Below are 22,308 nucleotides of genomic sequence, written 5' to 3'. Positions count from 1 at the left end.
TTCGTCCTATTGGCTTCTGAGTTGATTATTTTTTATTACGATAGTATAATGATGTTATCTCACACCTTTTTGGTATTTCCGGCTTGGAACAGGGAATTTGAACGAGTTTACCGTATCGTTTGTTACTGTAATAGGATTCTTATTGACGATCTCCTGTTATTTGATTTCGATATGGAAATTAAAAACCATTCTGAATCAGTTGAAAAAAAAAAAAAAAAATTTGGATTCTTTGGGCAAGACTGTAAGTAGAGTATGTTTCACGGTTCCATCTCAATATACCGAGAACATTTATTCGGAACATACAAATAAGTTTTATTGATGTCACCATTTATGTTAGATGACAACGCTATTATACCTTGAACCATCCAAAGTGCCCACAATAATTTTTGAAATGGGGATGTTATTTTTTCTACTATTTTTATTTTTGAATGTAAATATTTCAGCGTTTTTTTATCGGAAATATATGAAATGAAATATTATGAAATGCTTTGTCCGAGGGGCAGATCACTCAACCTACACCTCACACGTTGGTGTGGCCCCAACATTCTATGAAGCAACGGTCCCAACTTACAACTACTACCGTACACGAAACGTAGACAAGTGAGAGACATTTTGTCCATTTAAGTGTTAGAGTGAATCATCTTAGTAAATGGTTGTTGCATTTACTTGTATTCTACAGATACCCACCAGGTGTTGACCCAATCAAATGTCCGAACTACCCATACTGCGGTACTGATGCTGGATCCCCTTGTTGTACCATCAGTTGTTCCAATCGTTCCAGCCCCATATGTTTCAGCCCCAATTCTCCCAATTGGCTCCCGCTACTACGTCGTCAGAAAATAAATTGCAAATTTAAATCAAAACCATTTTGACGCAATATTCCTAGAACAAAATAAACCGAATTTAATAAAATAATAGCGACTGCCAATTATCTTGTTTTATTTAATTCTGAGAAGTGCCAAAGTCCAACTTTCTACACTATTTTCCAGAAATTAAAAAATAAGCGGCAGCTTTCAACTATTCTACACTTCCATTGGATTTCAACGGTCAAAGTGTATCTAATGTATTGGAAACTAAATGCAAGTGGAGACGGTGTGTAAAAAATAGTGTAGAAAAACTTTTAAAATTGGGAAAATTCTTTTCTATTGAAAAATCACTTTTCTTCCGAATCTGGGGTTCACCTCATGATAGACTCAAAATTGTTTTTTTTCGGCAAATAATGGGATCTACGACCAGGAGCCGCACAACTGTTTGGGAAAGTCTAATGTGCATTCTTGCTATATAATAGTAGCTGTTTCATAAATATATATTTCCATACTGTTCAAGCCAGTCATCTGCTTTGCCTATGAATGCTTTTGGTACATCTTTCGACACGATTTTCACTTTGGGGATGTTAATTTTACTACTCATCGACACATGGACTTTCGTGAATTGTACCCGTTGAACTATATGCATTGATAAAAATTGAAAACATTTTATAACATGAGCAATAGCTAGAATAAAAATTGAATTTTCCAAATGTGGAATTTCACTTCAGAAATGCTATTCGATCGCATTTTTATTTCCGCCGTCTGAAGTACTGGTTGGAGTGTTAGGAAAGGATTATTTGTCAAAGAAAACACCATATTGATTGAAATATTTAGTGAGTACCTTTTTATTGCCTTCTTAATTACACATTGACGTGAAGATGGATTGTGTCTAATGATGTCAATCTCAAAATTTTATTCAATTCAATGACATTTTTCTAAACGTGATGAAAATATGAGGATTCTATTAATTTGCAATTAAATTCGTTGTATCTCTCAGCATTATAATCTGAATTGACCACACAATAAAGGCAGAAGTTTGACATTTGTTCTTTTCTATATGAAATAGTGTTTAATTCGAGTGATTGTACATGAAGAAGACCATAGTAGACGGTGAGACCTCCTCATTTCTTTGAAATATGATGCTTTTCCATATGATCATTGGCACTGAACTTCTGTGAAAAACGTGCCTCGCACCACTTGCACTGAAACGGCTTTTCACCTGTGTGATGAACTCGCATGTGGCTCCGTTGGTTGGTCTGATAAAGCGTGATATATTCACACATGTAACACTGATATTGACGTCGGTCGCAGATCGTTTCATGAGTTGTTTTATTCTCTGCTTGTGTGAATCCTCGGCGACACTTGGTACAACCGAATGGGAACTGATCACTATGGGTGGCCAAATGTTTATTAAGATGACCTTTATGGATGAATCCTCTTCCACATATTCCACATTGAAATTGATGTTCGCCGGCGTGTTTTGCTTGCATATGGCTTCTCAGATTGAACTTGACGAAACTTCTGTATTCGCAGAGATAACATTCGTATCGACGTCGTTTGCAGCGCTTTTCATGCGATTTTTTGGCCTCATCGGTGGCAAATCGTTGTCCACATTTCAGGCAAGAATGGGGAAGCTCATCATTGTGCGTCCGCAAGTGACAATTCAAAGTGAATTTTTGTGCAAAAGATTTTGAACAAACTGAACATACGAATGTTTTTTCTCCGCTATGGATTTTCTTGTGTCGATTCAAAACGCTTTTTTGGGTGAAACTTCCCGAACAGACATCGCATGTGTAGGGTTTGTCGCCTGTGTGAATACGAATGTGTATGGCGAGATGATATTTCTGTGATGCAACATAACCGCAAACATGACACTTGTGCTCCTTTCGTTTCTTCGCCGCCTTATTCCTCGGAATCTTTTGTTTGTTCTGTTTTCTTAATCCATCCCGTTTCATTTTCTTTACGCTTGAATTGAGTCCATTGCGATTGCCTTTTGATTTTACCGTTGAGTTACCACTTTGACCAGCATGGGCATTTGGTTTGTCTGCCTTTGAGCCTGAATCCGCTGTGGAATATTTCTCTGGCTTCTCTTCTTCGCACTTCACTTCCTCTTTCACACCATTCAAATCAAAATCGAGATTTAAATCACATCCAGGATCGCCCACTAATTCGATGTTCGATGTCACAGTCGCTGCAACTTCTACAAATCTTTCTTTTGAACGTGTCACCAAACCAAATTCACTGTCATCCGATGGCTCTCCCTTAATGTCGGGTTCTTGCTTGATTTCCACTTCAATACCATTTGCTTTACGCTTTACGAGACCATCCGAAGTACCTTCACCAGGATCCATATCCATGACCAATGCCAATCTGTCGAAAAATTGGAAAAATATGACAATGAGATTTGACAGTTCAGAAGATTTATTTTTTAGGAGCGATTTTTTTACTGATTTTGTAATTGCAATGAGAAATCAAAATTTTATCGGCTGATTCATGAATTGTTACAAATCATTGAGAAGACCGAAGAATGAATTAGTCTGACACGGTGGAAATCAAAGGAGAAAAATGACTCAGACAATGTCAATATCGCAGTCGCGTTGCACAAAGTGAAACCATTTAAAAAAACACACCCGATTCATTGGAAAAAATCCGTTTTGTATCTCTTTGCTTCTAAATGTATGGCATTGGTATCAAAATTATTTTAATACTTACAAATATCGCGTTGGCGTGCAAAATGTCTGCTTATCAATTTGTCCTGAGAATCACCGACCGAAAGATGTTTTTTCTATCTAATGTGCATCAATCAATACCAAAGCTGAATGTCAACTGAGTATGGCCTGTGGCGTGATACTTCGTTGTGTGTGTTGGTGTCGGTGAATGAACATTGACGTTAGGCTCTTTTCCATTTCGTTCCATCGTTCTTGACAAATGATCCTTCCAATCCGAGAATATAATTCAGAAACACTCAGTTCATTAGCAAGAAATAAAAATCATTTTAACGAAAACAGCAAACAATTGCATAAATTAATAACTCAATTTGGTTACTAAATTCTATTGGAAGCGAACATCAAATTGGGGTTCGAGTCAGAAAGTGATTTTGATCTTGATTTCGATTTGAATGGCGTGAAAGATGAAGTGGAGTGTGACAAAGGTAGAGAAGAAAAAGAAAAAGGTTCTCCAGCAGATCCGATCCACGATGAAGGTGAAGCAAATGCTCATGACGGTCAAGTCGACGAACCAATGGTCAAATCAAATGTCAAGCCACAGAGCCCCGAATCGAGTGGTGAAGGAAAGAAACGCGATGGGTCGAGAAAACAAAACAAAGGAAACATTCCGAGAAACAAGGCGGCGAAGAAACGAAAAGAGCACAAGTGTCATGTGTGTGACTATATTGCATCGCATAAAAGTAATCTCACCGCACACATTCGTACTCACACAGGCGAGAGACCATACAAATGCGATATCTGTTTGAAAAGGTTCCCTCAAAAAAGCGCTTTGAATCTGCACCAGAAAATCCACAGCGGAGAGAAGCGTTTCGAATGTTTCATTTGTTTAAAATCTTTTGCAGTAAAATGCACTTTGAATCGTCACTTGCGAACTCACACTGATGATCTTCCCCATTCTTGTCTGAAATGATTTGCCACCGAAGACGCCCAAAAATCGCATGAAAGACGCTGCAAACAACGTCGATACGAATGTTATTTCTGCGAATACAAAAGTTTCACCAAAGACAGTCTCAAAAGACATATGCAAGCAAAACACACCGGTGAACGTCAACTTCAATGTGGAGTATGTAGAAGAAGATTCATCCATAAAGGCGATCTTAATAAACATTTGGCCACCCATCGTGATCAGTTCCCCTTCCGATGCACCAAGTGTTGCCGGGGATTCACACAAGCAGAGGATAAGATAGCACACGAGGAGATCTGCGGCCGACGTCAATATCAGTGTTACATGTGCGAATATTCCATACTGCAAACGACCAACCTACGTTATCATATACGAGTCCATCATACAGGGGAGAAACCGTTCGAGTGCAAGTGGTGTGACAAGTGTTTCATTCGCAAGGACGAGGCCGAATCGCACATGAAACGCATTCATCAATCCAAAAAGTAATTCTGTGGGGAACATACATAACTGTTCTATTCCGTTTGAAATTTACATTTATCTGTTGACTGGAATTTAGAAATGACAAAAGACTTGAACTTTATTAGAATCCTCAAAATAAAATTCAATAAAATACATCTGTTTGAATGACATTTATCTTAATTGAAAGCCAACAATTGTGATTGTGCAATCGATTAATTAATCATATCGAAAAAAATTCGTAGAAAAAGTTTCATACAAAAAAACATGTCAATTTTGGCCAGACCTAACAAATGTTGAACAAAAATGGGTCTGGCAAAAATCGACATGTTTTTTGTATGAAACTTTTTCTTCGATTTTTTTTCGATATGATTAATTAATCTCTTGCACAATCAATTAATCATGATTAATAGCGATTAAATGATTAAGTGCCGTCTTAATCATCCGAAAAATGATTGTGCAAGAGATTAAGTAATTGCAAAACGCCCACCTTTAACTAAAACTTCGAAAATTTTGTATGAGAGGTACCCGTAAACCGATTCTCATTGGCTTTCTGAGGTTTCATTTTTTGGAGAAAAAATAAGATTCTGAAAGTTTCATGTTGATCGCATCTGCAGAAGTTTGGTTTTTGGCCCTCAATTTTTTCCAACAAAATGTCGACAAAAATTGAGGACAAAAAATCAAACTTCTGCACATGCGATCAACATGAAACTTTCAGAATCTTATTTTTTATCCAAAAAATGAAACCCCAGAAAGTTTGAAGCCAATCAAAGTCGATTTACGGATACCTCCCATACAGAATTGTCACTTTTTAAATGATTTCTTGGGTCATTTCGAAAATGGCTCATCTTCGAACTTAAACTAAGTTTTTCGAATACAAAACTTTTGGCATTTCCAGATTTTGATTATCTCAATTATTTTTTGAGTTATCGTGTTAACACACACCAACGACGACAACGACGACGACGGCACACGAACGGAAAAGTGTCTCAAAAAGTGGTTTTCTACGCGTTTCATGAGTTTTTATGATGATCTAAACCAATTTTGCGAAAAAAGTTTTCGAGACCAATTCCTATACTTTCCCTTGACACGTTGTGTACGGAAAAGTAATAAAAACCCAGATTGACTGAAAACCCGAAGTACCGTTTAATTTGTCTAGGGATTAATTTTACACTGACATGAAGATGGATTGCAACATAGTGAATTGTTTATGGAGATCATTCAGACGTCAATAAAGTACCTCCTTGTAACAAATGCGTCTAATATTATTCGAATTTCTAACCTCAGACAGACGGAATTTTTCTAGTCTCATACAAAAAAGGACAAGATAAAACATTCAAAAGCATTGCAATAAGCTGATGGATTTTGTCTAATGACTAATCAATTCAAAATTTTATTCGATTAAATATTTTTTCTTTACATGATAACAATCTGAAAATTCAATTAATTTGCAATTGAATAAATTATGTTTCTGTACATTTCAATCAAAGTTAGAATCGACCATGATATGAAGCTGATTGGCAATACGATAAGACAGCGTTTACGGTGTTCCGTGTCGAAGCATAAGTATGTAAACCTATCTCAACAAATTTTCAGTGATTTTTAACATTTTCTAGATTGAAAACATTATTATAATTAGATACAGTGTTAAGAAACTCTTTCATATATCATATGTCGAAAAGTCAACCGGGCAAAAAATCGAGCAGAGGAATGTCCAAATCTCATCTTCGTGCGAATCGACGGTGATGGTAACAACTCGTTTCCAAACGAGTACTATACAAATAACAGGAAAACTGGCAATAAATTAAGAGTGCTGCAACAAAAACTTCAAGCAGTTTGTCCTATTCAAAGTCCGTTGTTTGGTTTTGCTCGCAACTATTTCAGTCGTCAACTTTGATAGCGATTCCACCGATGGCAACATCAAGAGCAACCTTCAATACAAAATATATCGATTACCAAAAGCCAATCGCGACACATTGGCCTTTTTGGTTATACGTTTACAAAGACAAATTGCAATTTGTCCAAATTATTGGTTACTCAAAGCAAGAGCCAGGTCATGCAACAATTTTCATGTGAACTTTTTAATGGACCATTTTATTCACCTATATGTTGATAATCGATGTCATGCGAACAAAAGTGAACACAAATGAACATTCATGTTCAGTTCACTTTGTTCGAAACATGGAAAATGATGTTCAAGTTTTTTATGAACTTGAACGAACATGAAAAGTTCGGATCAACTGACAGCTCTAATACACACCAAAATTTCGGAGGGGAATGGATAATCTAGATACAGTGCGAAATAGCGGTTTCAACTGTTTTTGGATGAATTTACACTAATTTTAGGGGAAAATGTGTTATTGCTTATGCGAACGCTCAAGTGGCTACTATTCATATACGTGTCAATACATAGACACGCACTGGTCATCAAGTCTGTGCAGTTGTATGTATTTGTATGAATTGAACGAGTTGGTGTGTGCAAAATTTACAATACATGCAACTGCACAGACTTGATGACCAGTGCGTGTCTATGTATTGACTAAAATTAGTGTAAATTCATCCAAAAACAGTTGAAACCGCTATTTCGCACTGTATCTAGATTACTCATTCCCCTCCGAAAACTTACAGTGTATAGAGATTAACTCAAAGCATAGATGAGCACGAGTAGGCTTCCATGAGAGCCTAAAGAGACTACTTGGCACAGTACTAACAAAATTTATATTTGCAAATAGTAGAGAAAAGCAGATTTTTTTTTTCTTAAAAACGAATTAAAACATCCTGATTGTATTTTTGAAAATAAATAAATTAATTAAAATTGCTTTATTTCGAATAATTCATACGGATATCAAAATGAAGTAATCATCAGTTCTAGTGGCCTAGTAAGTCTTAAAAATTTCTTGGGGAAAAAATAATATTATATCCATGTAATGCTAAAAAAATTCAGATTAGTAACCACTACATTTCATGTAGTCCTAAAAATAGCATGCTAGTTATCTATGTATTTATTGTTGATACTAAGTTCGATGGCACAGATCTCAGTGATGGCCACGAAAAGACCACGATTGACAATAATTTGAAAAAACATCGTAACTCGTTAATTAAGTTGTTCATCAAATATTTAAACAATCGATATTCCTCCAATCAAATTCAAAACAAATTTAATAAGAAACAAAAATAAGTGAATCGGATTTTATTTATTATTTGTTCAGCAGGTACACAAATATTAATTTCACACACTTTTATTGATAAATGTAAATGCGGTTGATAAGCAGCTAAAAAAGATTAGTTAACTCAGGCAATCGTTCGAAAATGGAAAAGAAAATGATGAAGTTTGATATTGGATAGAAAAAAGTATGTTATTAAACAACAAGACTTCTTTTTTTTCATCAAATTTCGTGTTTAATGCTCATAACACTTTTTTCTAGGGGCTTCACACGATTTTGCAGAACGCAAATAACTCTGAAAAAATAAAAATAATAGTGAATCAAACCTTCAACCGAAAATTTGAACCACTTTTGAAGGATTTTGGCAGATTTTGGTGGATTACGGTGAATATTGAAACATTTTTTGACTATACAATCTGCACTAATTTACTGGTATGCACGTCAATCTCAAATATCTATGTATATTTAATAATATTCATTAGACTGTAATGTCAAAAAATGTTCCAATATTCACCGTTATCTACCAAAATCGTTCAAATTTACGGTTGGAGGTTTGATTCACTACTATTTGCTACTATTTTTATTTTTCATACGTATACACGTAAATTTGACATATCTATGTATATTCAGTAATATTCATTTGTCGTTCACCATGAATATTGTTGAATATACATGGATATTTCGGATTTGCAAGCATACCATTGAATTTCTAAGTTATTACTTGATGCGTGCGGATATAAAAGATGAAAAAAAATGATTTTACCCCCTAGACTTTTTTAAATGACAATGTGTGAGAAAAAAATTCACGAATAAGCTGATAATTATCGAAATTCTTCATATAACAAATAACAACGTTAAAACCATACAAAACCATCAATTCTGGATTATAGCTTTGTGAGCACACGACCTAGTTCAACGTGGTGAAAATATAGCTTCCCTTAAGACATAAACGTTTCATTTCTTCTTCTTTCTCACTTTATTTTTCTTCCTTCTTCGAACCCGCATTTAAATCCAAGCTTTCAATACACATTGACTAATTTTGTATAACAATGGCAGCGTCGATAGTGTGAAAAAGAAGAAGCAGTATCGTCAACGAAAAATTGTATTGGTTTGCATACGGATGTGTTATCCAATTTAAGATTAACATTTTATTGCGGATTTTTTTTCATTTTTTAATGATTTTGATATATATTATGTGCAACGATAAATAGAGAAAGACCTCATACTTATCTTATTTAGGTAAGTGTTATGGTAAAAAGTTTTTTTTTTAAATGGGGAGTCTTTCCAGATAAAAACTCTTGAAAGTTACATTTTGAGGTAGCTCACGAACAAAAAATGGTAATTTGATCCATACAAAATGTCACTTTTGTTCAAAAACAAAACACTTTACCTCAATTTCTAATGCTTATTTCTGTGTGTGTATATGTGGCGTCTTGCCAACTTCTTTTTTATCTTTTAAATAAAGTAAATAAAATTATTTGCGTTCTAAATTGGATTCTAGTTTTAGTTAAATTTATTTATTTAAACTGATTAGTTCAATGACAGCTTTGGTTGAACACAACAACTCACAATTGTTCAAGAATCTATTTTCTAATTCTATTTGTTTGGCATAACATCGTGAAATCTGGTTCTCAAGTCGGAAACTTTAATCGTCTCAATCAATGAAGTTAATATTTTCTTTAGTTTGGTAAATATTGAATACAACTAGTGTTTAAACTAGTTTAATTGCGGAGATTAATGCCGAAATCCTCAATAGAAATTGAGTATATAAGAGCCAATGTTCATCGATGAAATCAAGTATTTAATTCAAATTAATTATTCGGTGAACAGCAAATATAATCAGATTTCAGTTGGAAACTATTCAAAATGTTCAAACATGTGGTGTTGGTTGTTTTAGTTGCCATTGTTGCGAACCAAGTGTCTGTTGATGGTAAAGAAATAGTTCTTTTTTTTCGATATTAAAGATAATAATTAGTTCTAACGATTCAAAATGTTTCGTTAAATTGGACATTGTAGGATTCCGTTTTAGGCGTTTCCAAAACAGAAACAAAAGCAACGAAGGTAATAGAGTGGTGATTATTTCGACATGCAGTAATAAGTACGGAGGATGTAAGAGCGGTTCAGGCGGACACGGTTCAGGCGGACACGGTTCAGGCGGACACGGTTCAGGCGGTTCTGGCGATGGGCATAAATCTGGTTCAGGAACGAATGGAAAAGGAAGTGGACATGGAAGTGGAAGCCGAGGCAATGGTGGTGACGGTTCAAGTAGCGGAAGTAAGCTTACATCAAATTTATTCTTGAAATTTGCTTTGCGTTGAAGCGATCAATGCGATTACTTAAAAATCTACAATTATTTGTCATTATTTTGAAACGACTCGATCGCTCTGACACTTGAAACATTATCAATACCAAAACTGATTCAGAAAGTTACACATTTGTATTTGATATGATATGTATTTCATGATTCTACGTATGTTTTAGGTAGTGGAGATCCAAATATCATTATCGGTATGGAGTTTATATCATATATTGTTATAAACATAATGAAAATGAACACACGGGGGAAATAAAATTAACTACACATTTTTTTCTCATAACAGTACCATTTCCAAGTGATTTGTTTGGTTCAGGTAAGAAAAAGACATGTTTTCCCTAACTCTATGTAATTTTCAAATTGACGTGTTCCTTAGTAAAAATTAATCACACAATCTACGTTTCGACAATGCATAGTTGACATTGTTTTCACACTATTTTGAACATAAAACAGTGTGGCTATAGTATAATAGACGCATACTTGTGTAATTGCGTGTATTGTAATCCCAAAAAGAAATTGACACTAGTTTGGCGCTTTCATATGTAGCGTATACTAATCGGCTGCTGGTTTGCTGCTTTTATACCGCATTACACTCAGTATGTTGAAGTATATAAGTAGCACAGTGGTGTTTTTTTTTTAAATTTAAGATCGTACATCGCGAACGAGTGTCTATAAAATTGGTTGACGTTTCACTCCTATGGACGCCACCATATTGAAAATTCACGTGTGATATGATGCACACACTCAATAGTTCCACTTTTTTAAAATAAGGAATCTCTATAGGTGGCTGTCACATCGTCATTGAAATCGATTCAAATATCGTCAAATATAAAAACATTGTTTAAATAGGCTTTGATTGTAGTATGTTTAAGGTATTTTCATTGTGCGATAGGCAAAGCTTTCACGATGCAATTTTTCTATTGTGTTTATTTTCTTAGGAAACTACTGAACGTATGTTCTATTTTTGTGAAAATTTATTAGCTGAAATCATACAAAATAATATTCATGAGTCCTAGAAGTAATGTCAATTATATTTTTGAAAATTAGGCAATGGTAATAATGGAAATAATGGCAATGGGAATAATGGAAATAAAGGCAATGGCAATAATGGCAATGGCAGTAATGGCATTGGCAGTAATGGCAATGGCAGTAATGGCAATGGCAGTAATGGCAATGGCAGTAATGGCAATGGGAATAATGGCAATGGTAATAGTGGAAATGGTAACACAGGATCAAACGGAGCTGGATCGGGAAATGGAAACACCGGTTCAGGTACAATTGTTGATTTTTTGAAATTTTAATAATATGTTATTATTATTTTATGTCTGGACAATAATAAACATTGACATGGAAATATTTAAAAAAAAGTTTCATGTAAAGTATATGTTGGCGAAGCGCGACATTATATGGGGAACTGCGAAATAAAGTTCATTTCGAAATGCCTCATACATTCACATAGCACTTTTTTCATGGAACTCTTTTATGCTATACAAATGCATTGGGCATTTCGGTAAACGTCGAAATATCACGAAAACGGCTGGGAAAATCGGCGAAATCGACCATGGCTGGTTCGGTGGCCTAAAATTCAAATCCGGTGGAATTGGTGCTGATTGGTGGATTCTTAGAATTTGGCCTGTTTTCAGCACTTCCATTCTTTTGTGTATTCGTAAAAATCATTTTTCACACACACACACACACACACACACACACTTAATAACTAATAACGCTATTAAAATCAAAAAATGTTCATTTTTTTTGGCGCGTACAACTGTAGATTCAGGATCAAACGGAAGTGGATCGGGAAGTGGCAACACCGGTTCAGGTACAATTGTTGATTTTTCAAAATGTTAATATGTACTCAGTTAGAAAAAAAGTCGAAATGTTTGTGTGACATTTACCAAATAAGATAAAAGTGTCGGACTTCACTTTATTTTGGTAGACACTATGTATTTGTATTCATTTAATAGTAGAAATAGCCGTCTTTTTCGGTAGATGGTGCGGTAACTTCAACCAATATAAAGTAATGTCTGACAATTTTACTTTATTTTGGTAAATGTCACTAACATTTTGACTTTTGCTTTAGAACTGAGTAATTACCCGAGTGAACACAATTGGATTCGATTTCCATCACGCTTTCATTGACTCTATACACATTTTAAAATTTAAATACTGAACTCCCAGGCTTTCATTGTTATTCTCACTTCTTTCTTTGTACATTCGTATGTATAGCAACGGACGCCTAAGCGTTCAGCTGTACTCTATGAAAATTGGAAGTAGTTTTTCCCGCTATGTTTCATCTATGTTTATTACTTATAAGTTACTTATAAGTAGAACATGTATGGACATGTCGGCGTATTTTCAGCGCAAAATGACTTGGAAATACTATGCAAGTAATTTTTCACGCTGGGAATCCGCTCTTCCGTCCATACACATTCTACTTATAAGTAGTTTGCTTCGACTTATACGCTGTCGAAGTAATGTATATGTAGCAATGTTCTACATTGACACCAAAATGTTGTCAAACGTTCTACTTACACGCTGATATGTGTGTGTGTTAAGTAGATGGTTGCTCTCTTATCTTTTATTTGGGCGCAAATCAAAAACACCAGCCTATGGTATGTTTTTTTTGTTATCATTCTTCGCGTTTTTCGCGAAACTGATAAGAGATAAATGAAAACTGTCTGAAGCAAAGTTGTAAAGGGCCGTAGGTGGTTCTATAATTATTTTTGGGTCACTACAATAAACGTAGGTGGTTCTACAATTATTTTTGGGTCACTACAATTAATTCTGGGTTACTTCAATTAATAAAACAGTTTGGACCAGTTTTGGAGCATTTTTTCTCCCTACAAAAACAAAACACTGCTATTGTCAAATAAGTTGTTGAAAATATGAAGAATCGGACGACTGATTTGAATTCTACATTTTTTCTACAATTTTATGGACCCTAGGAACAATAGAAAAAAGATTTAGTTTGTGGAAAGTTCGATTTGGGGCCAAGATTTGAGTATTACCGATTTTGGACCAATTTTCATGACTCGTCCCGATATCGAACGAACGGGCAGACATATTTGAAAACAGACAATTGATTTGAATTCTACAATTTATCTACAATTCTTTGAAACCATTCTCCATTCGAAAAAACATTTGATTCATGGAAAATTCGTTTTTTGACCAAGATTTGAGTATCCCCATTTTGGAGCGGTTTTTCGATAGCCGATTACTCAAAAAAATTGTTCCTACATAAAAAAAGTAAATACACTACATTAAACTACATAAAACCTACAATTGAAATCGCCCTACCCGAAGACATTTCGGCAAATTTGCCAAGATTTGAATATTCATCTATCCATACATGTTCTACTTATAAGTAACTTATAAGTAATAGACATAGATGAAACATAGCGGAAAAAAACTACTTCCAATTTTCATAGAGTATCTAAAACGTACACAGCTCAGCTCAAGGCCAGAACAGTATTTTGTTTTCCACAATTTTAATTTTCGGAAATGGTCATTTTACCCTTAGCGTAGTATTTCAGATCAATAACAAATGAAATATTTATGAAATTTTGTGACAAAAATTAATTTACACGGTTTTTTTGAGTAAGCAGTTTTTTTCCTGAATATTTAATCGGCGTTATCGGTTAACGTATCATTATTAAGTTAAAAGCGCTGTTAATATTAAGATATATTTATAATAACTGTATGTTCAGGATCAAACGGAGGTGGATCGGGAAATGGCAACACCGGAGGCACTGGTTCAGGCTCAGATGGATCAGGATCGGGAAACAATAGCGGCAACAATGGCGGCAATGGTGGCAACAATGGCGGCAATGGTGGCAACAATGGCGGCAATGGTGGCAACAATGGCGGCAATGGTGGCAACAATGGCGGCAATGGCGGCAACAATGGCGGCAATGGTGGCAACAATGGCGGCAATGGCGGCAACAATGGCGGCAATGGTGGCAATGGTGGCAATGGTGGCAACAATGGTGACAATGGCGGAGGTAAAAAAATGTCGACTAAATGCTTTAAGTTCGATTCATAATAAACTAATATTATCTATCCACAATTTACAGGAAACACTGCAAGTAAGTAATTTTGACTGCATAGCCATAAACAATTCAAACACAAAATATCTGCTCCAAATATAATTTCAAATCACAGTCTCACTCAATTAAAAAAAGTGAGGTTATGTGTTTGTAATGCATTTTACCCATTTTGACCATCCGCTTACTGTCAGATTCTGAACAATTGTAGAGCGCCGTCCATACATGACGGCGAAATCAGCTGTGAATAGCTGTAAGTGATTTCGATATATTGTGAAGTATTGCGAAATCACAGCAATTAGTACTGAATTTTGCCGTCATTAATGGACGGTGCTCTACAATTTCACAATTTGTATTTTGTATACAATTATGACCGTGTAATTTTGGCATGATGACCACATAACCTAACTTTCAACTACTGAATTGACTGTGACTTTGAAATAAAAAATGTTGTGTAAAATTTTTTTTCGCTACATCGATTTGAAAATTTCCATATATAGCCAAATTTTAATATTTGGAAAAATTGAATTTAGGCCCATACTCGTCCCCTATTGGTTATATCGTTTCAATGTTTTCAGCAAAGTTGTAGCCAAAAGTTCAAGTAACAAAATTTATGAACATTCTATACCTCAAAAATTGCATCTGACTAGGCTTTTATTTGGATAAACTTTAAAAATATCACAGTTCAAACAGCTGACAAATCCATGAGATGTACGGGGCCAATATTGAACTAAATACCGATATTTCAGCGAGTAACGTTCATGAGGGTCTGTTACAGTTCAATTCTGTCAATTTTAGTACTATTTAGTACTACGTAGCATCACCTACAGGTGTCCAGAACCATTGAGAGGATTTAGTAGTTTTCAGTACATTTTAGTACTCTTTTAGTACTGGGCCTGCAAAGCCCATGAGAAGTACTAAAAAGTTGCTTCAGAAACTATTGCTCTATTTCGAGTAGTTGAGAAGTTATAGAACTCCAAAAATGCTCGATGATATCGTTTGGTAGCGACAAGTGACTTTGAGCCAAAAAAGTGAGCTAAATTTGATATTTTTGGGTTAATGTGTTCAGGAGAGTTGTTTAGTTCGACGCAAGCTACAATAATGCCAAAGAAAGAAAACAAAAAATGGATATTTTCACGAGTTATGGTCGAAAAAATGGAAAAAATCGCCCTTTTTTCGACATTTGGCCCTATAAGCCTAGTCAGATGCAATTTTTGAGGTATAGAATGTTCATAAATTTTGTTACTTGGACTCTTGGCTACAACTTTGCTGAAGACATTGACACGATATAACCAATAGGGGACGAGTATGGGCCTAAATTCAATTTTTCAAAATATTAAAATTTGGCTATATATGGAAATTTTCAAATCGATGTAGCGAAAAAAAGTTGTTCGGGTGAGGAAAAAGTGAGAGTGCTGTGAAGCTAGTCTATCAAAGCCCTACATTATGGCATATGCCGTTTAACTCAACTCGCGCAACCATAGTTGATGGTTCCTTGTAAGTTTCCGTGAGTGATACGCAAGGTGGCAGCACCTTAAATGGCGTTTTTATACACAAAGTAGATACTTGATCGTAAATTATGTTAGTGGCGTATCAAAATGAAGGTTAACTTATTGACAAATACATTGTCAATATAGAGCGTGTGGTGTGACTGAATATTAGGAGTCGATATTTTATGTTTGAATTATTTTTGTTCAGCGTTAGCAATGTACAAAATATATATATGACATGCAGCTTGAGCGAAAAGTGAAGCAATTTTCTTCTTGTTATCGGCGAGCTATCGGCCTATGATGTGTATTAAATGAAGCTAAAACCAATGATATTTTGAATATTGGCCTTAATGTGCACCTAGTACAACTTCATTATCTGACATGAAGCTTGTATTTAAAGTATTTTGTTCAACAGCTCCTGGTCTAGCAATGGTATACCATTTGCTATCGAATTAGATGAATTTTATTATATATGTATATCATTTAAACATTAAAAATGCTTTCTTCCCTCACAGCCACATCCTCCTCATCAAGTACATCCTCTCCACCAAGTACATCCTCTCCACCAAGTACATCCACTACATCAGGGTAAGTCATTAAATTTTTATAAGTGATTAATTTCTATAAATTGTAAGTCATAAACCGTAGATCAGTTGGACGAAATTTTACCGAACTGAGTCGACTCACCGAGACTTACCGACTTTTCCGCTCGGTGATTTTGGCAAAATTTCATCTAAATGATTTCGACTCATTTCGATAAAACTTTGACCTATTTCGGTATAATTTTGTCTAAAGGATTTAGGGTCAAGTACCTACGACTTACGACTCACACAAACTATTTTTATTTATTTCATAGTTGTCAAAATAATGTCGAATTGAGTGCCACTCAAATTGCCTTAATAAATCGAATCACGAGTCTTCTTGGCCTCACGCTTACACAACTCCTGAACCTTATAAACCAATTGGCGGGAAGTACTCTTGTTGAAAGTATTGCGAATAATCTTGCATCAGTTTGCTTGCGATTGGGTGTGAACGTTGGGGATTTAACGTCCGTTCTTCAGAATATCTTGAGAAACCTATTAACCACACTCGCTGGCAATGCTGGCGCCAGTGTAAGCGATCTTCTTGGTAATCTTTTGAACAACACTTCTGTTAATGCCACGATCGGTAACCTTTTAGGTGGTTAACATTTTTTGTAATGTTAATGAAAATTGGTCAATCGAAAAGCACAATGTGCCTATTTCTGGCACGAATGACACCTGACAAATTCGAAATTCAATTTATTTTCACTTTTATATGTTTTTGAAAATCGTATTTACATATGTAATAACTAGTATTACTAGTATAAACTATTTATCTGTTCGATTGTCTAATGTAAACGGAACTTTTTAAATTATTTGTATATTTATTTCACTTTTTCAATAAATTTCTATTTCGATTGCATGAAATTCGTTATTTTTTATTTATCATATAATTAAAAGTTGATAGATCGCACAAGAATGTCGACAATAAATCGTTTTTCCACGTAGATATTATCAAGAAATAATTTATCCCAACCATGGCTATTTCCTATACCGGAAATTCAAACATACTCCAAAAATGGAACACGCGAATAATCTAGAGTCCTATACTGCAAGAACAGTACAACTATTCTTGCAGTCATGATACTTCGTAGAATATTCAATCAGTTACACAAATTTTGTAAAATTTTACTTAGAACTATCAATCTAAAGTTGCTGCAATTGTTGTTGCTGCTGCTGCTGCTGCAATTGTTGTTTCTGCTGCTGCTGCTATTGATCTTGGCCACTATTTCACTTCAAGTTTGATGAAAGCAGCAATGAGACTACACAAAAAACAAGGAGAGAAAAAAACAGATTAGAAATATACACACATATAATCAACGACAAAATACAACATCACCAGCAGCCAAATTCTATGATTAAACAATACTTACCGATATTGTATCGCTTCTGTAAAAAAATTCATCATCGCTTCGGTGGTACAATCATTTAGCGATCTTCGCTGCGCGCCCGGTCATCATTCTGTGGAAATGAGTTTAGCAGCAACTGTGCGATCACAATGTGATGAAACTACACAAGAAACAAGGAGAGAAAAAAACAAAAACAGATTAGAACTACACACACATAATTCACCACGAAAAAAATTGATTCAATTTTAACAACACTCACATACACAATATGCATTTGCAAATTTTGCAACAACACGATTGATTGATCAAAGGATACAGCTAAACCTCCCACTATGCATTTTTTAAATTCTGCAGCTGGTACTCCCGGTTGCAACCAGAAGACATCACCATTCGAGACATTTTACTGTGGAAGGTGATCTATGTACTTCTTTACTTGGTCGCAACCAGTCGCTGTATGACTTTGTGCTGCAACAACATCCCCTTATATACCCGTCGAACGGATATGCCAACTGAAAGAGTGAACGAGACAAAATGAAACATAAAAACAGATAAACATGAGACATAGCAAATCCATCCAATGAATTATGAAGAACAACACACACATCATCATCATTGCTTTTCCATGCATATAAACACACATGGGCGAAACACACATGTATGTATATATGTGTGTGTGGTATCACTGCCTCAAAAAAAAAAATGTTGCAATTGCATTCCATTTTAAAACACTGCGTGTTTGAATCGATTATGGTTTTTGTAGTCAAAGTGACGAGTTTTCAAGGCGAACATTGTATTTTTTACGCATTTACTAAACTGCATTTTGTGTAGTTTATTTATCAATAAATTGGTTTTAGTCTCGTACGAGACATCAATATGTATGATGAAATGATCAAGAAAAATCTCATGAAAACGATACTTTATAGCGCAATGGTTGCCTCTTTGTGTGCACTTTTACACTGGCAGAAATGTGGCTGTGGATTGTTCTTCAAATCTAAATGATACAAATCGGTAATGTGGTCAAAGGTGTCGCGGTTTACATCTCTTAAGTCATTATGGCTTAAATTCAAATAGTCTGGACACCAAACGTGTGCAAAAGAACAATAGTTGATTTCTTGAAGTGAATTTCCACTCAAATCTAAATGAAGCAACTTTCTCAGGCTTCTAAAAGCGCCGTCAGCCAATTTCACAAGTCGATTCTACGATAAATCCAATTCAATCAAATTCGATACATAGTTAAAAATCCGTCGATCAAAGTTCATCAGCCTATTGTGGCTGTAAAAATTCCGCACGAACAAATGCTGTCGTATTGATTTTTGAGATTTCATTGGAAGAAACATCGAATTCCAATATTTTTTTTGGAATTTCGAAAAACAAACGATGGAATCTCGGTGATTTTATTGTAACTAAGCTGTAGTTGTTTTAATTCTTCAAGATTTCGAAGGGTTTGATTGTTTAGTTCATCAATGCTATTATGCGATAAAGACTCTAGGAAATCGCCAATGTTGCTTTTGCCTAAAATGTCAATGTCATTAACAGCATTGACGTTTTACTGACTTAAAAGCATTGAAATGTCAATTGCTTTGACGTTCTAGGCACAAATTTCCGAGAGCCTTTAAAATCTCAACTTGATTCGGAACATCAAAAGCATCGGGATCGATTTGCACGATTTCATTGAAGGAAAAATCTAAATGCTTCACTTTCGAAGCAGTTTTAAACAAATTCGACGGCATTTCGGTGATTAAGTTATCCGAAGCTAATAGTTTGATCAATTTGTAGCACCAGCAAAATCTTTCGTTTGAATTGCCTCCAAGCCGACATTTGATATGTTGAGTGTATGCATGTTTGGATAAACCTCAAACAATTTGCCGGGAATTTCAATCAAATCACAAGAATGAAAATTCACCACGTTAATATTGGCTTTGTCAATTCGAATAGATGGGCTATTCTGAACTCTGGGTTTTGAGTTAATTATTTTCCGTCAAGTTTTCAACGCACACTAGATTCAAACTTTCAAAGGCTGTTTCATTTTCGGAGTAAGAACAATCACCAATTTCTTGATATTTGATCGAATTTGTTGGATTTATGGCGATACAAATGACTAAAATTAACAAAATTTGCTTGACTCTCATAAACTTTCCAACTAGACGTTATAAGTGGATCGCATTGAACTCATTTTTTAGCTGTGATCATCAGTCATATTCCAAAACCCGAAATATCCATGCAAATGTGAGTGAATTTTTTCATTAAATTAGCTTAAAAATTCGTTCAAGTTATCTATCTGCAGAGACACTTTTGTGAAAATCCAAGCGAATAATATGGAAATATATTACTTTCACAGTCCGATGCGTGTTTTTTTAATGGGAACATGGGATGTTCAAGTGCCAGGCGATAGTTGAGGCCACCCTGAGTTCAGAATGGGCCATGGTTTTGGTCGAACATCAGCTAGTTTAATAGTTATGACCTCCAGCGTTTCTACATTTCAGGTGGAACGAATTTCTTGATGAAACTCAGTTTTTACACCAATACTCGGTATTTATCGGTTTTCTATCTACCTGTTCAAGAGGCAATTTGTTCAGACGATTACGCAGAAGTGATTCTATACTCTCAAAGCTACAATATGTTTCAGAAAATGGGTTGAAATAGGTAAAATTCGTGAAAAATGGTCAATTTTCACACTGTAGTAACATTTACAACTTTTGAAATGTATGGTTCAACATATGAAGGTCAGATTTTAGTTGCTGGCAAGCCCAGATAAATCTCATACTTCGTTTTGATAAGTTGGTGGATTCAGTGGAAAAAAATGTTTTTCAATTTTTTTTATCAGTGGTGTTAGAAAAATGGTTGAAAATGGCCTCTTATGATGTTTTTGTCCTCGACAACTACCATTTTCTCGTCTAAAAAATATGGATCCCGAAACACTTGAACACCGGTTTTCCCAAAAAATTTGGTCTAAAATCGACATTTCTTCATAAAACTATCGATCGATTGAAAGATTGATACAAAATCTCATTTATGGTATAGAAAACCCTCGTACAGTGACCTACTATGAATCTACCACCAAATTTTTGACGTAGAATCGATTTCTAGTATCAACTTACACATGTTTATATGATTTTAGTGTCGAAAATTGCGATTGTTTCAAAACAAATGAGCGAATGACGCTCATGAGCTTCGATTCGATGGCTAAATCACCCCATAGAGCCAACAATTTCTACCTTTGCTGCCTTTAAACTTCGAATACAATTCCTTACGAACGTTTACAAAAGTTATGTTTTTCTTGGCAAATTACACTGTAGACGAATGTAGTTGAACCACATATTTCGTTTTGATAAGTTGGTGGATTGATATCAAGAACGACCCTTTTTTAACTGTTTATCAGTGATGTTGAAAAAAATGGTCGAAAATGGCCTCTTATGATGTTTTTGTCTTCGACAACTACCATTTTCTCGTCGAAAAAATATGGGTCCCGGAACACTTGAACACCGATTTTCCTGTAAATTTGGTCAAAAATTGACATTTCTTCATAAAAATATCGATCGATTGGAAGATTGATACAAAATCACATTTATGGCATAGAAAACACACTTATAGTGACCTACTAAGGATCTATATCCATTTAATTTTTGACGCAGAATTGATTTCTTATATCAATTTATACAAGTTTATTTGATTTTAGTGTCGAAAAATGCGATTGTTCCAAACCAAATGAGCGAATCATGCCCAAAAGCTTCAGTTCTATGGCTAAATCACCCCATAGAGCCAACAATTTCTGCCTTTGCTACCTCTGAACTTCTAGTTTGATCCCTCACAAAGATTTTGAGTACCGACATGACCAAGTCGTGTGATGTTTCATATATTTCTAGCCTCATATTCCGTTGCTTCGATTGCAACTCTAAAAAAATCGACATTTCATCGAAAAATCCTCAAATATACACTTGGAACGTCAACAGGTGGTCGCGGAATCTTTCTTCCCATTTCCCTCTTCCTTGATTTTATCAATGATCCAAAGGTAGATTGAATATAATGAACTAATCCCAACATTTCTTTTCATTTCATCGCTAAACTTATTGCAGAGCGTGGCGGCAAAGATGTAATGTACTTTTATTTGCACGTGTCCTCATTGCTTGTTATTTACCATCTATTTCTTTTAACTGTTTTTGTTTCGGAAAATAATAATAATTCGTTTCTTGCTGTCTTTTTTCCCTGTCATTCCATTTCAAAGTTGAACAAACAATATATAAATGCGAATATATGAGAAAAGTGCATTTCATTTTATTTTCCCTTGATCGTTGCGCAGTTATACGATCATCGTGGTTAGATAGGGTTGTTGCCAAGCTTATAAGCACTATTTATCATGTAATTTATCCACTGATTTGTGCAAAGAAATCGAACGAAAATGTGTGAAATGACGAGAAAACGTGTTTTTTTATGCAAATGGCTTACATGATTTCGAGAATAAAAATCACAAG

General features: G+C 35.0%; 2 protein-coding genes across 2 annotated transcripts; one reads left to right on the top strand and one right to left on the bottom strand.

Annotated features, from left to right (window-relative positions):
* Nucleotides 1-1,668: 1,668 nt before the first annotated feature.
* Nucleotides 1,669-3,016, bottom strand: LOC129579894 (zinc finger protein 239-like; the record flags this gene model as incomplete). The annotated part of the gene is made up of 1 exon (XM_055470078.1): nt 1,669-3,016. A coding segment is annotated over one exon (1,086 nt), but the record flags the coding sequence as incomplete, so codon positions are not given.
* Nucleotides 3,017-9,925: 6,909 nt separating this feature from the next.
* Nucleotides 9,926-14,551, top strand: LOC129579896 (uncharacterized PE-PGRS family protein PE_PGRS20-like). Its single transcript, XM_055470079.1, has 8 exons — nt 9,926-9,989; nt 10,076-10,333; nt 10,541-10,567; nt 10,660-10,689; nt 11,421-11,645; nt 14,084-14,377; nt 14,450-14,461; nt 14,538-14,551. The coding sequence occupies exons 1-8, from the start codon at nt 9,926-9,928 to the stop codon at nt 14,549-14,551; spliced, it is 924 nt and encodes a 307-aa protein (XP_055326054.1).
* Nucleotides 14,552-22,308: the final 7,757 nt, after the last annotated feature.

Source organism: Sitodiplosis mosellana, unplaced genomic scaffold (genome assembly GCF_009176505.1).
Source record: "Sitodiplosis mosellana isolate CC-2019 unplaced genomic scaffold, AAFC_SMos_1.0 Smas_scaffold_6717, whole genome shotgun sequence".
Classification (NCBI taxonomy): Eukaryota; Metazoa; Arthropoda; class Insecta; order Diptera; family Cecidomyiidae; genus Sitodiplosis; species Sitodiplosis mosellana.
This window is presented reverse-complemented; position numbering and strand designations above follow the sequence as displayed.